Source organism: Enhydra lutris, unplaced genomic scaffold, assembly GCF_002288905.1.
Source record: "Enhydra lutris kenyoni isolate GAN:26980312 unplaced genomic scaffold, ASM228890v2 scaffoldscaffold23, whole genome shotgun sequence".
Taxonomy (NCBI): domain Eukaryota; kingdom Metazoa; phylum Chordata; class Mammalia; order Carnivora; family Mustelidae; genus Enhydra; species Enhydra lutris.
The window spans coordinates 19,776,003-19,788,782 of record NW_019154107.1 but is presented as its reverse complement, the minus strand read 5'-3'; the positions used below and the strand labels follow the sequence as shown (position 1 = coordinate 19,788,782).

At 41.9% G+C, this 12,780-nt stretch overlaps 1 protein-coding gene across 1 annotated transcript in view; it reads left to right on the top strand.

Annotated features, from left to right (window-relative positions):
• The window catches only part of LOC111150491 (sushi repeat containing protein, X-linked), a 122,535-nt gene that overhangs the window by 101,030 nt on the left and 8,725 nt on the right, over nucleotides 1–12,780 (top strand). The window contains exon 9 of the mRNA XM_022507964.1: nucleotides 7,427–7,548. Within this exon, the coding sequence (XP_022363672.1) occupies nucleotides 7,427–7,548 (122 nt within the window). The remainder of the gene's footprint in view (nucleotides 1–7,426; nucleotides 7,549–12,780) is intronic.

The window sequence follows — 12,780 nt, the reverse complement described above, 5'->3', positions numbered from 1 at the left end:
TTTTGTGGGTATAAGGTAAGGTCTAATTTCCTTTTTTTACATGTGAATATTCAATTTCCCCAGCACCATTTATTGAAGAGACTGTCTTTTCTCCATTGAGTATTCCTGCATCCCTTGTCAAATACTAGTTGTCTGCATATACTTGGGTTTACTTCTGAACTCTCAAGTCTGTTTCATCCATCTGTGTGTCTCTTTTTATGCCAGTAGAACAGTCTTTTGATTCTATAGCTGCTTTGTAGCATAGCTTGAAATCAGGAAGTGTAATGATTCCTGTTTTCTTCTTTTCAGGATTGCTTTGGATATTTGTGTTCTTCTGTGGTTCCATAAAAATTTTAGGATTTTTTTTTTTTTTACTTCTGTAAAAAAAAAAATCCATTGCAATTTTGATAGTGATTGCATTGAATCTATAGATGGCTTTTGGTAGTATGCACAGTTAAACAGTATTCTTTCAATTTATGAATACAGGATACGTTTTCATTTAATTGTGTTTTCTTTGACATCACTGCCTTATAGTTCTGAGTAGAGATCTTTCACCTCCTTGGTTAGTTTATTCCTAAGCATTTTCTGTTGTTTTTTTTTAAATTTTATTTATTTATTTGAGAGAAAGAGTAAGAGTACAAGCCAGGGGAGGAGCAAAGGAAGAGGACCAAGTGGACTCCGCACTGAGCACAGAGCCTGATGTGGGGCTCAATCCCAGGACCCTGAGGTCACAACCTGGGCTGAAATCAAAAGTCAGACACTACCGACTGAGCCAACATCAATATCAGGGATGTTGGTTTATCCTTTTCTGGCTGTGGTTTTGAGGTAATGGTGGCCTCATAAAATGAGTTTGGAAGAATTTCCTCCTTTTCACTTTTTGGGAAGAATTTGAGAAGGATTGATTTTAAGTCTTCTTTAACTGGTAAAACTCAGCAGTGAAGCCATCTTGTCCTGGGCATTTTTGTTGTGAGGTTTTAGATTACTGATTCAGTCTCCTTACTAGTATTTAGACGATTCACATTTTCTTAAAGATTTTATTTATTTATTTGAGAGAGAGAAAGGGCATGAGTGGGGTGAGAGGCACAGGGAGAAGCAGACTTCCTACTGAGCAGGAGCCTGACATGGGGCTCAATCCCGGGACTCTGGGATCATGACCTAAGCCATAGGCAAATGCCTATCCAATTGAGCCTCCCAGGCATCCCAGACTATTCACATTTTTAACTTTTTCTTAATTTAGTATTGGTAGTTTGTATGTTTTTAAGAAGTTTTCTGTTTCTTCTAGGTTGTCCAGTTTTGGGCATGTATGTGTTCATAGTAGCCTCTTGTGATTCTTTATATTTCTGTGGTATCAGTTGTGACATCTGCTTTTTCATTTATAATTTTGTTGATTTGGATCCTTTTTTTTTTCTTTAGTCAGTTTAGTTATGTCAATTTTGCTTATCTTTCAAACAACTCTTAGTTTGGTTAATTTTTTTCCTATTTTCCTGTTCTATGTTTAGTTTCTTCCTACCCTAATCTTATTTCCTTCCTTCTACTAACTTCTGGCTCAGTTTGTTTTTCTTTTTCTAGTTACTTAAGTCATAAAATTAGGTTGTTTATTTGGGAAATTTCTTAATACAGGCTTTTTAAAAAAATTTTATTTAGTTGACAGAGAGAGAGAGAGAGCGAGAGAGGGAATACAGCAGAGGGAGTGGGAGAGGGACAAGCAGGCTTCCCTCTGAGCAGGGAGCCCGATGTGGGCCTTGATCCCGGGACCCTGGGATCATGACCTGAGCTGAAGGCAGCCGCTTAATGACTGAGCCACCAAGGCATCCCAATATAGGCTTTTATTGCTATGAACTTCCTTCTCAGAACTGCTTTTGCTGTATCCCTTATGTTTTGATATGTTGTGTTTTCATTTTCATTTGTCTCAAGATACTTTTTTTTTATATCCCCTTTGAATTCTTCTCCAATACAGTGGCTGTTCAGGGAAGTGTTTGATTTCCGTATATCTGGGCATTTCTACTTTCCTCTCGTTATGGATTTCTAGTTTTATATCATTATGTGCAAGGAAGATACTTGGTAGGATTTTATTCTTACTGAACTAAGACTTGTTTTGTGGCCTAATATATGGTCTATCCTAGGAGATGTTCCATGAGTATTTGAAGAATGTGTGCTCTGCTGTTCTTAAATAGAAAGTTCTGTGTATGTCATTTAGGTCCATTTGGTCTATAGTATTGTTCAAATCCACTGTTTCCTTATTGGCTATCTTTGGAGAGTGTATGATCTCTCCGTTGTTGATGGAGGGATATTAAATCCACAAGTATTATTGCTGTTTATTTGTCCTTTTAGCTCTGTTTTTGCTTTATGTATTTAGTTGCTCTGATGTTGGGTACATAAATGTTTTCAATTTTTATATCTTCCGGATGTATTGATCCCTTTATCACTACATAATGAACTTCTTCATCTCTTTTAAGATTTTATTTATTTATTTGAGACAGAGTGCACATATGAGTACCGGGCGGGGCACAGGGAGAGAGGGAGAGAGAGAAGCAGACTCACTGCGGAGCAGGGGGCTGAACACGGGGCTCAATCCCAGGACCCTACCCTGAGATCATGACTTGAGCTGAAGGCAGACGCTTAAATGACTGAGCCATCCAGGTGCCCCTTGTTTCTTTCTACCATTTTTAGGTTAAAGTGTTTTGTATTATACAAGTATAGCTACTTCTACTTTTTGTGGTTCCCATTTACTCGAATTATTCTTTTTCATCCACACACTCTGAGTCTCTGTGTGTTAAAGGCTAATGTGAGTCTCTTGTAGGCAGCATGTAGTTAGATCTTTTTTTTTTTAATCCATTCATGTATTCTTTTGATTGAAGAATTTAATGTGCTTACATTTAAAATAATTATTGATAAGAATGTACCTTCTATTTTGTTATTTGTTTTCTTTATGGTTTTGTAGATCTATTGTTTCTTATATCTTTACCTTCTGTCTTTGTGTGTGTGTTTGATGTCTTATGGTTTCAATATGCTTTGCCTTCATCATGTTCTTTTGTATAATTACTACAGGTTTTTCCCTTGTGGTTACCGTGAGGCTTAAGTAAAATATCTTAAAATTGTAACACTCTATTTTAAACCAATATCAACTTAACTTCAATAGAATTCCTAAGCTTTATACTTATACTTCTCCTCCCTTTCACATTTTAGGTTATTGATGTTTTAGTTCACATGTTTTTATATTGTGTAACTAATAACAGATGATTGTAGTTTGAGTCATTTTTACTCCATTTTTTAACTTTAAAACTAGAGTTGTAAGTGAATTAAGCATCATCCTTACCATCCAATTTTGATCATATACTTTACCATCAAGTGACTTTTATATTGCCTTCTTATGTTTTTATGATGTCAGCTAAGTATTATTTTATTTCTACTTAATGAACTCTGTTTAGCATTTCTTGTCATGCAGGTCTAATGGAGATGAATTCCCTCAACTTTGGTTTGATTAGGAAAATCTTAATCTCCCCGTTTCTGAAGAACCCCTTCACCTGGTATATTATGCTTGGCTGACAGTTTTCTTTTTCTTTCAATATTTTGAATATGCCAACCCATTATCTTATGGCCTGAAAAGTTTCTGTTGAAAAATGCACTAATTATCTTATGGGCTTCCCTTGTAAGTAACTTCTCTCTTTTCTTTTGCTGTTTCTCAAATTCTTGTTCTATCTTTGACTTTTGACAATTTACTTGTGGTGTGTCTCAGTATAGCCCTATTTGAGATCATCTGGGCATCTTTGATCTGGATCTCTATTTCTCTCTCCAGGTTAGGGAAATTTTCAGTGATTATTGTTTTAAATACACTTTCTGCCCCTTTCTCCCCTTTTATCCTCCTTCTGGAATTCTCATAATGTGAATATTGTTTCTTTCCATTCTGTCCCATAAGTCCTTTAGGCTTTAGTCCTTCTTTTTCATTCCTTATTCTTCTTTATCCTCTGAATAGTTTCAAATGCTGCATCTGCCAGGTCGCTGATTTTTTTTTTTTTTTCCCTTCTGCATAGCCAAGACTGCTTTGGATGCTCTGTATGGAATTCTTCAGTTGAGTTACTATATGCTTTCTGTATGGAATTCCTCAGTTGAGTTACTATATGCTTTAACTCTAGGATTTTTTTTTTCAATTTATTTTTTAAAAGATTTTATTTATTTGACAGCACAAACAGGGGAAATGGCAGAGGGAGAGGGTGAAGGAGAAGCAGGCTCCACACTGAGCAGGGAGCCCGATGCGAGGCTTGATCCCAAGACCCTGGGATCATGACCTGAGCCAAAGGCAGATGCTTAATCAACTGAGCCACCCAGGTGTCCCTATTTTTTTTTTAATTGTTGCTCTTTCTTTGTTGAACTTTTGAACTTCTTGTCTTCTTCATGCATTGCTTTCCTAATTTTGTTGTCTATGCATTCTTGTAGTTCACTAAACCTAGAATTATTCTGAATTCTCTGACCATTCATAGATTTCCATTTCTTTAGCATCAGTTATTAGAGCTTTATTAGTTACCTTTGGAACTGCCGTTGATGGGTTTCCTTTGCTGATTGTTCATGATCCTCGATTCCTTATGTTGGTCTGTACACATTCGAGTAAGTGTTCTCTTCGAGACTTTGCAGTTTCGCTCTAGGGGAGACAGTTCCTCCGCAATCAGCTCAGTTTTGGTGTTTTGGCTGTGTCTGCTGGTAGTGTCTTTGGGCACGTGGGTCCTGCTCTTAGGGTCTATTTTAGACCTATTTAGACCTTAGAACTGTTTGAGTTCTAAGGCCGGTGGTTGGGGAATGGGGTGTGTGGACCACTACTGAGAAGAGCTGGATAGGACAGCTGGCTTGCTTTCTTACCCAAGTGAAGCTGTAGGATGGGCTGGATTCTCAGGTCAGGCTTATTAGGCAGGACTGGCTACTATCCTCAGCAGGAGGTAGAGCTATGACAGCTTTCCAGCTCTGGTGAGGGCAGGGTGCAGGATGAAACCCAGGGCCTGCACAGCTCACTGTTCGTGGACCTGAATGAGGCAAGAGCAGGCACTGAATGTCACAGACATGTGACTCTGCCAGTTTTGCTCTGCAGACAGGAAGAGTCATGGGCCCTGCCCTCTGTTCAAGTGCCACTCTAAGCAGGGTTGTCACATAGGCCATCCAGCATCCCTTGTGCTGTGGGAAGACAGCCTGGTCGGGCAGTCGGGAAGCTGTACTCAGCAATCAGGTGACGAATGAGTGGGTGGTGCCTTGGTTTCCCTGTTGGGTTCAGTGGGAGCAGCAGCTGCAAGGTTGCTAATGCTCTTCATTTTTGGTCTTGACTCCAGTCAAGCCAAGCTTCAAGTTCACGTCAGAACAGGACTACTGTGTTCACTCTGGTGGTAATCAGCTCTGCCCCCCTACCTCCCAGCTTGGGAGCGGTCGGGTTAGGTAGTACCCTGGTGTTCTTACCAATCCTCCCTGTCAGAGGGAGGCGGGTAGAAGCCATATTCCACAGCCGGTGGGACCATGACTCATGGTCCTGTCTTGGCAGGGCTGGAAGGGTTCACTTATGGCAACTCGCAGATTTGCCCAAAGAGGCTCCCTGGTCAGGAGTGGCTGTGAGTCTTGATCCATCATGGGTAGGGCAGTGAGTGAATTGTGCTGCCTGGGCATAGCCCAGAAAACCTCCAGGGTCGGGGGGAGAGCAAGAGCAAATAAAGATGGTGTCCCCTGGCCAGTGTTCCCTGAGCATCTCTGTAGGCCTCTAGATGTGTGCCAAGCCTGAAGTCCGCCTGTTTGGCCAAAGATCCAGGACAAACAGGCCTCTTTCACAGCCATACCAGGGTTGTGCCTCAGTTGGCTGTCCAGTGCCCTGGGGGTGGGAGCCTGCCAGGAACTCTGACTGTTACCATCCCATAGGACCCAGGAATGCAGGCCCTTCCAGCCACCAGAGCTGGGCCATCATGGGGCATTTTGTGAGTGGCAGCCACAAAAATCCAGGAACCAGACATTAAAAACTGGGGCGCCAGTTTTTACACAGCTCCCCTCTGGTAGATGCTGTTGCTCTGGAGTGTGGACAAGGGAGAGCATGAAGGGACGGGGTCTGCCATCCAAGGGAAGGGTTGCAGGCTGTCCTTTGAGGTGTATTTAATGAGAGGCAGCTGTGCTGATAAGCTCACAGGCCTCTTTCACATATGACTGGGCTACTGGGTCTGGCACCCCTTGCTGTGCCCTGAGGTGGTAGCTAGTGAGGAACCCTCTCTCTTTTGGTTCTGGCCTGGAGGACCGCTAGCCGAAGCCCCACAGTTGGGTGATAGGGATGGGTTCCCTGGTGGCAGCCATAAAAATCAAGTTACCAGACAAAGAAATAAGCTCCTTTCTGGAAGATAACAGTGAGGTGGAATGAGGCAGACCTAGAGCCCAAAGATGGCATCCCCTGGTCACCACTCCCTGAGGGCACCTCTGGAGGCCCCTAGACACATGCCAATCTGGAAGCCTGCCCCTCAGGCCAAACCTCCTGGACAAGCAGGCAGGTCCCATTCTCAGAAAGGATGCTGATAGGGGTGCCTGGGTGGGGGGGCGGGGCTTAGTCGGTTCAGTGTCTGCCTAAAGGTTCAGGTCATGGTCCTGAGGTCCTGGAATCGAGTCCCATGCCGGGCTCCCTGCTTGGCAGAGGAGTCTGCTTCTCCTTCTCCCTCTGCTCCTCCCCGCACCCCGCCACCGACTTGTGCGCATGCTCGCTCGCGCGCGCGCGCGCTCTCTCTCAAAGAAAATCTCAAAAGAAAAAGACTGCTGGTGTATTTCAGTCTTCCTCTCTGCTGTGCTGTAGGAGTTGTACTTCTCCAATAACTCTGTCTCCAATTTTTATGGTCCCTTGGGACCCAAAAATGCAAGCCCTCTCCCCCCTATGCCCAGCCTCTAGTGTCAGGCTCTCAAAGGGTGTCCTATGGGCAGCAGGCATAATAGGTCACCAGATGTCAAAACTAGGGCACCAGATGAAGACTGAAGCCTTTGATTACTGTGTCTTTTCTTACTGTGTTTGGGTGTGAGGAGCTTGGGACAAGGGAGTGGGGGAGAAGCAAGGGCAGATAAGGGGACTCTGGCAATACTCTTCTGTCCTTGAAAACAAATTTGAATTCTCTGGGGGGTGGATTTGGACACCTTCTAGGATCTTCAGCTCATGCAAAGTCTCACCCCCTTCTGGAAATACACAGACTGCCAACTTAGGTTTTCAAAATTTGATTGCTAAGCCAACTCCGAGTGGTTTCTCTACAAGGGTATTTAGGTTTTATAACCACTGGTTGAACCCCAATTTCTCCACTGTTTTCAAGAATGTTTGGAGCAGGCAAATAAACTACCCAGAGCAGAACACTGCTGTTGCTGGCACTCTGCAGTTTGACCTGGAAGTCTTTCTTCATGATCACACTTCTCCCTTTGTTGTTGCGTTTGTGTTGTTGTTGTTTTGTTTTTTTTTTTAAAGCAAGCACAGTGTAGCCTGGATCTTCGACACATCACGGTGGTGGAGCTTGTAGGTGTGTTCCCGACCCTCATCGGCAGGATAGGAGCAAAGATCATGCCTCCAGCCCTAGCCCTGCAGCTCAGGTAGGTGGAAGTCCTGGCCTTAAATTGTACCCTTACAATGTACTTTTTTGGGGATCATGTTCCCTGATTTCTTGCTACTCAGTATTAATTCCACGTAACCTTCAATGTTGAGTTGCTTGTAGTCTGAGAGTTCTAGGACCATGCAAACTGGCATGGTGCTGCACATGTGTATTTATCAGGTGGTGGATAATTTCCTGTGTTGTCTTCTTCCCCCTTTAACCAAGGGGCTATGCTTTGTCTTTGCTTTGTCTGTCTTTCTGCTGGGTGGGGTTGGCGTGGGTAGGGAAAAGGCTATGAAAAGGACCTACGCAATCCTTTGTGCTGTTAGGAGAGCAGGCATCCAGTTAGCCTTTCCAGGCTTGGCCTCTTTTACCTCCGTGCTTCCAGGGTACTTGTCAATACCCCCATTTTAACAACTACATTTTCCTTTGGTAACACTTAACAAAGCTAGAATCATGGTGCTCAGGCTCAGAGTCATGGTGCCTTCAAAAAGCAGAACTCAATAGCCAAAAGGTAATTTCAGAACAATCCCAAATATTTACTTGTCTCTCTTGACCACTGTGAAAAGGATAATTAGGCTAAAGCAAAACTGCTAAAAATCTTCCTTTCTCACCCATCCTTTTTCTCCCACAGTGCAAGGGGGGCTACGTGTTCATAGTCCATAGTCACTACTCTTCAAAGTCTTTCAGGGGCCCAGGCTGGTGGTGGTCCCACCATCCTGTAGAGTCAACATTTAGAACACAGGAATTCCAGGTTTCTGCAAAGGGGTTGGGAGAGAGGACAACAAACCCTACCCCTCTTTCATGCTTCCTGTTGGAAGCATAAGATTATTCTCTCCAAGTCCATTGGCTAGAATCCATCCCATGATTGCAACCGAACTTCAAGGCAGGCTGGACAATGCAGCCTTTCCATATTCCCAGAAGAAGATAATGAAAGAGGACTTGAGCCCCATCTCAGATGTTCCAGGAGATTCACAGAGATCCCTTGGCAGAGTGTAGGATAGAAATACATCCTTAGCCAGTGATGTCATAGAAGGACACAATAGATTCTTTAACGTGTCTGTTTTCCATCTGCCTTTTGGCAACCCCCCTCCATGTTTGATTTCTCTCTCTCCCCCCAGAAAGAGCACCCCATCCATACTGAGATCAAAAACTCAGAGGGCAAAGGAGGGAAGAAGAAATGAAGATATCTGAATTATCTTTAGTTGGCTGAAAGAGGGAGAAGGCGGGGTATACTCAGAACCTTTGGGATATACTTTTTTTTTTTTTTGGTCCTGCTGCATTGGCTAACACCTCTCCAGAGGTGACACTTATAAGGTCATCCCAAGATCCCCTCAACATTTGCTACGCAGTACCTAGCACAGTGCTTGGAACCCTGTTGGAGCTAAGTAACTGGAAGAAATGACTCGAAACTAAGACAAAGTTAAAATTACTATTTCCAGGGGTGGGAATAGCTTCTCAGAGGGTACTTGGAGTTCTCTTTCAAGTTGAAAACTGTAAACCTAGGGAGATGACTATGTTGACATCTGGAAATGTGTAACAAAAATTCCCAGTGTGTGTTGGAAGCTGTTGGTAATTTAGAACTACTGGCTCACACCCTGTGCTCATGATTTTTTTTACAAACCTGTCACAGAATCTGCTAGATGTTACTGTGGATTGCAGATATATAGAGAGAGGGAATCTGGGTAAAATTCTGATGTGATTTTAATCTGATGGAATTCTGATGGAATTTGAAGAACAGAAAAATCTGATTTAAGTCGTAGATGTTGGGATGACTCTAGAGTTCTGCAGGCTGGGGATGGCCAAAGCAACAAGAAAGTGCATACATGAATTATGTAGTGCTTCTCAAATTGGAGCAGCCTCCGAATCACTTGGAACACTGCTAAAACATAGAATGGGGCCCCATGCCCACAGTCTTTGCTTCAGTAGGTCTAGGATGGGGGCAGAGGATTGGCACTTTGAGCGTGTTCCCAAGCGTGGCCAAAGCCGCTGGTCTGGGGCTCACATCGTGAGAACCACAGGCCTCGTGGCTTCACAACTTTGAAGTGGAAATTTTGCAAAGCAGCCTATAAAAAGAGGGTTAATCGTGACTGGGGAGCCGGAAGATAGTCCAGGTAGATGTCATGCAGAGAGGATCTGTCACAGGTATTACCTAATGGAGTCAGTGTCAGGACACATGTTCCCTTTATCAGATCTGGAATAAGGGACTTGGCAGGTGGATGCTTTATTTTTTTCCCTTTGAATTCCACCCTAGGGTCTAGTGCAGATGAAAAGAGCCAAATTTGGCAAAGAATAGAAAGCATGAGAGAACAGGAGATGCAGAATGCCTGGAGAACCTAAAAATTCTCTTGTCTGGTTAGAATACTACTTTCCAATAGCACTGAAGCCATCATGAAGCAATTGACAGGCAGCAGCAATGCCTGGTGTTGCAAAGTTCCCACCTTCCTGTTTCTCACTCTCACGTGTTTTTCTTTAAAGATTTATTTTAGAGGGTGCATATGTGCGTGAGCATGCTTGTGGGGGGTGGAGGGGCGGAGGAAGGACAGAATCTCAAGCAGACTCCTTACTGAGCGTGGAGCCAGATGCAGGGCTTGATCCCAGGACCCTGAGATCATGACCTGAGCTGAAACCAAGAGTTGGATGCTTAATCTACTGGGTCACCCAAGTGCCCCCAGCACCTGTTTTGGAGACCTGAAGGTCTGGGCAAACTCATGTTCCCTAGAGTAACTTTCCAGCAATTGCAAGGGTGATAGGGACAAAGGAGGCCATTATTTTTATATGCATATTATTTTTGAGGTATAATTGACACTATATGAGTATACAACATAATGATTCAATATTTGTATATATTGCAAAATGATGATCAGACTAAGTCTAGTTAACAACCAGCACCATATGTAGTTATATTTTTTTCCTTGTGAAATTTTAAGATTTAGTCTTAGCTATTTTCAAACATGTAATATGGTATTATCAACTATAACTGCCATGCCTTACATTAATCCCCATGACTTATTTTAGATCTAGAAGTTTCTACCTTTTGGCCCCCTTCACACCTTACCCACCCACTAGTCTGTCCTTTGTATCTATGAGGGTTTTTTTGTTTGTTGTTTTAGATTCCACATAAAAGTGACGCCACATGGTATTTGTCCTCTGATTTCACTTAGGATAATCTCCATAAGGTCCATCCATATGGTCACAAATGGCAACATTTTCTTTTACGTGCGCACACGTGTGTGTGTGTACCATATTTCCTTTATCCATTTGCCCATCAATGGACACTTACGTTGTTTCTATATCTTGGCTCTTGTACATAATGCTGGAGTAAAGAGGGTGCATATACCTTTTCAAGTTAGTTTAAGGTTTCTTCAGATAAACCCCTAAAGGTGGAATTGGACAATTATATAGTTACTAATTTTTTGAAAAATATCCATACTGTTTTCCAAAGTGGCTGCACCATTATACATTGTCACCAACAATGCCCAAGTGTTCCCTTTTCTCCAGAACCTTACTAATGCTTTTTCCCCCCAAGATTTATTAATTTGAGGTGGGGAGGGGGGGGCAGAGGGAGAAGAGGGGGGAGAGAGAGAGCCTTAAGCAGATTCCCAGCTGAGTGCAGAGCATAAGTCAGGACTCAGTCTAATGACCCTGAGATCACGGCCTGAGCTGAAACTGACTTGGATACTCAATGGACTGTACCACCCAGGTACCCCACCAATACTTACATTTTTGTCTTTCCAATAGTATTGTGCTAACAGGAGTGAGGTGATACTTCCCTGTGGTTTTGGTTTCCATTTCCCTGCTGATTAATGATGTTGAGATTGTTTTCATGTATTTGATGGCCATGGGTATATCTTCTGTGGAAAAACATCTATGCCATTCCTCTGCCCATTTTTAATTTTGTGTTTGTTGTTTTGTTACTGAGTTGTATGCGCTCTTTATATGTTTTGGGTATTAGTCTCTTCTCAGATATGAGTTGCAAGTATTTTCTCCATTTCAGTAGGTTGCTTTTTCATTTTGTTGATAATGGCCTCTGCAGAAACTTTTTAATTTGGTATATTCCCTCTTGTTTGTTTTTGCTTTTGTGGTCTTTACTTTTGTGTCAAATCCAAAAAAAGCATCATGGTGAAGTTGGATTTACTGACTATATATTCTCCTGTATGTTAGGGTTTCAGGTCTTCCATTCAAGTCTTTAAGGCATTTTGAGTTTATTTTTGTATACAGTGTATGACAGTGGCCCAGTTTTCCCAATAATATTTATTGAAGAAATTTTCTTACCCCATTGGAAGCTATTGGCTCTTTCATCATAAATTAATTGGCCATGTGTGTATGGATGTATTTCTGGGCTCCCTATTCTGTTCTACTGTCCTATGGGTCTGATTTTATGCCAGTACCATACTGTTTCAATTACTATGGCTTTGTAATATAGTTGGAAACCAAGAAGCACACCGCCTCCAGCTTTGTTCTTTCGCAAAACTGTTTTAGCTATTCGGCACCTTTTGTGCTTCTATACAAATTTTAAGGATATTTTTGTTCTGTTTCTGTGAAAAAATACAATTAGAAGAATCTGTATATTCCTTTGGGTAGTATGGACATTTTAATAATATCCTAATTCATGAGCATGGAATGTCTATTTTTTTCCTGTGTATTTTCTTCAATTTCATTCATCAGTGTCCTATAGATTTCAGTGTTCAGGTCTTGTACCTCCTTGAATTTATTTCTAGGTATTTTATTCATTTTCATGCAATTGTGAAAGTGCTTATTTTCTTTCTGACATTTCATTATTAGTGTATAGAAATGCAAAAGATTTTTGCATCCTGTAATGTTACTGAATTCAGGTATTCACACTTTATTAGTGCAGTCTTTTTTTCTTTTTATTAGTGCAATCTTTAAGGATTTTCTCTTTCTACATATAATATGTCCTCTGCAAATAGTGACAGGTGTAGTATTTCCTTCCCAATTGGAGGCCTTTGATTTATTTTCCTTTCCTAACTGCTGTGGGTAGGATTTCTAATACTCTGTTAAATAATAGTGGTGAGAGTGGGCATCCTTGTCTTGTTCCTGACCTTACTGGAAAACCTTTAGCTTTTCAACTGAAGTATGATATTAGATGTGAGCTTGGCATATATACCCCGTGTTATGTTGAGGTTTGTTTCCTCTGTACTTTGTTGAGAGTTTTCATCATAAACAATATTAAGCTTTGCAAACAGTTTTTCTGCATCTATTGATGAGCTTA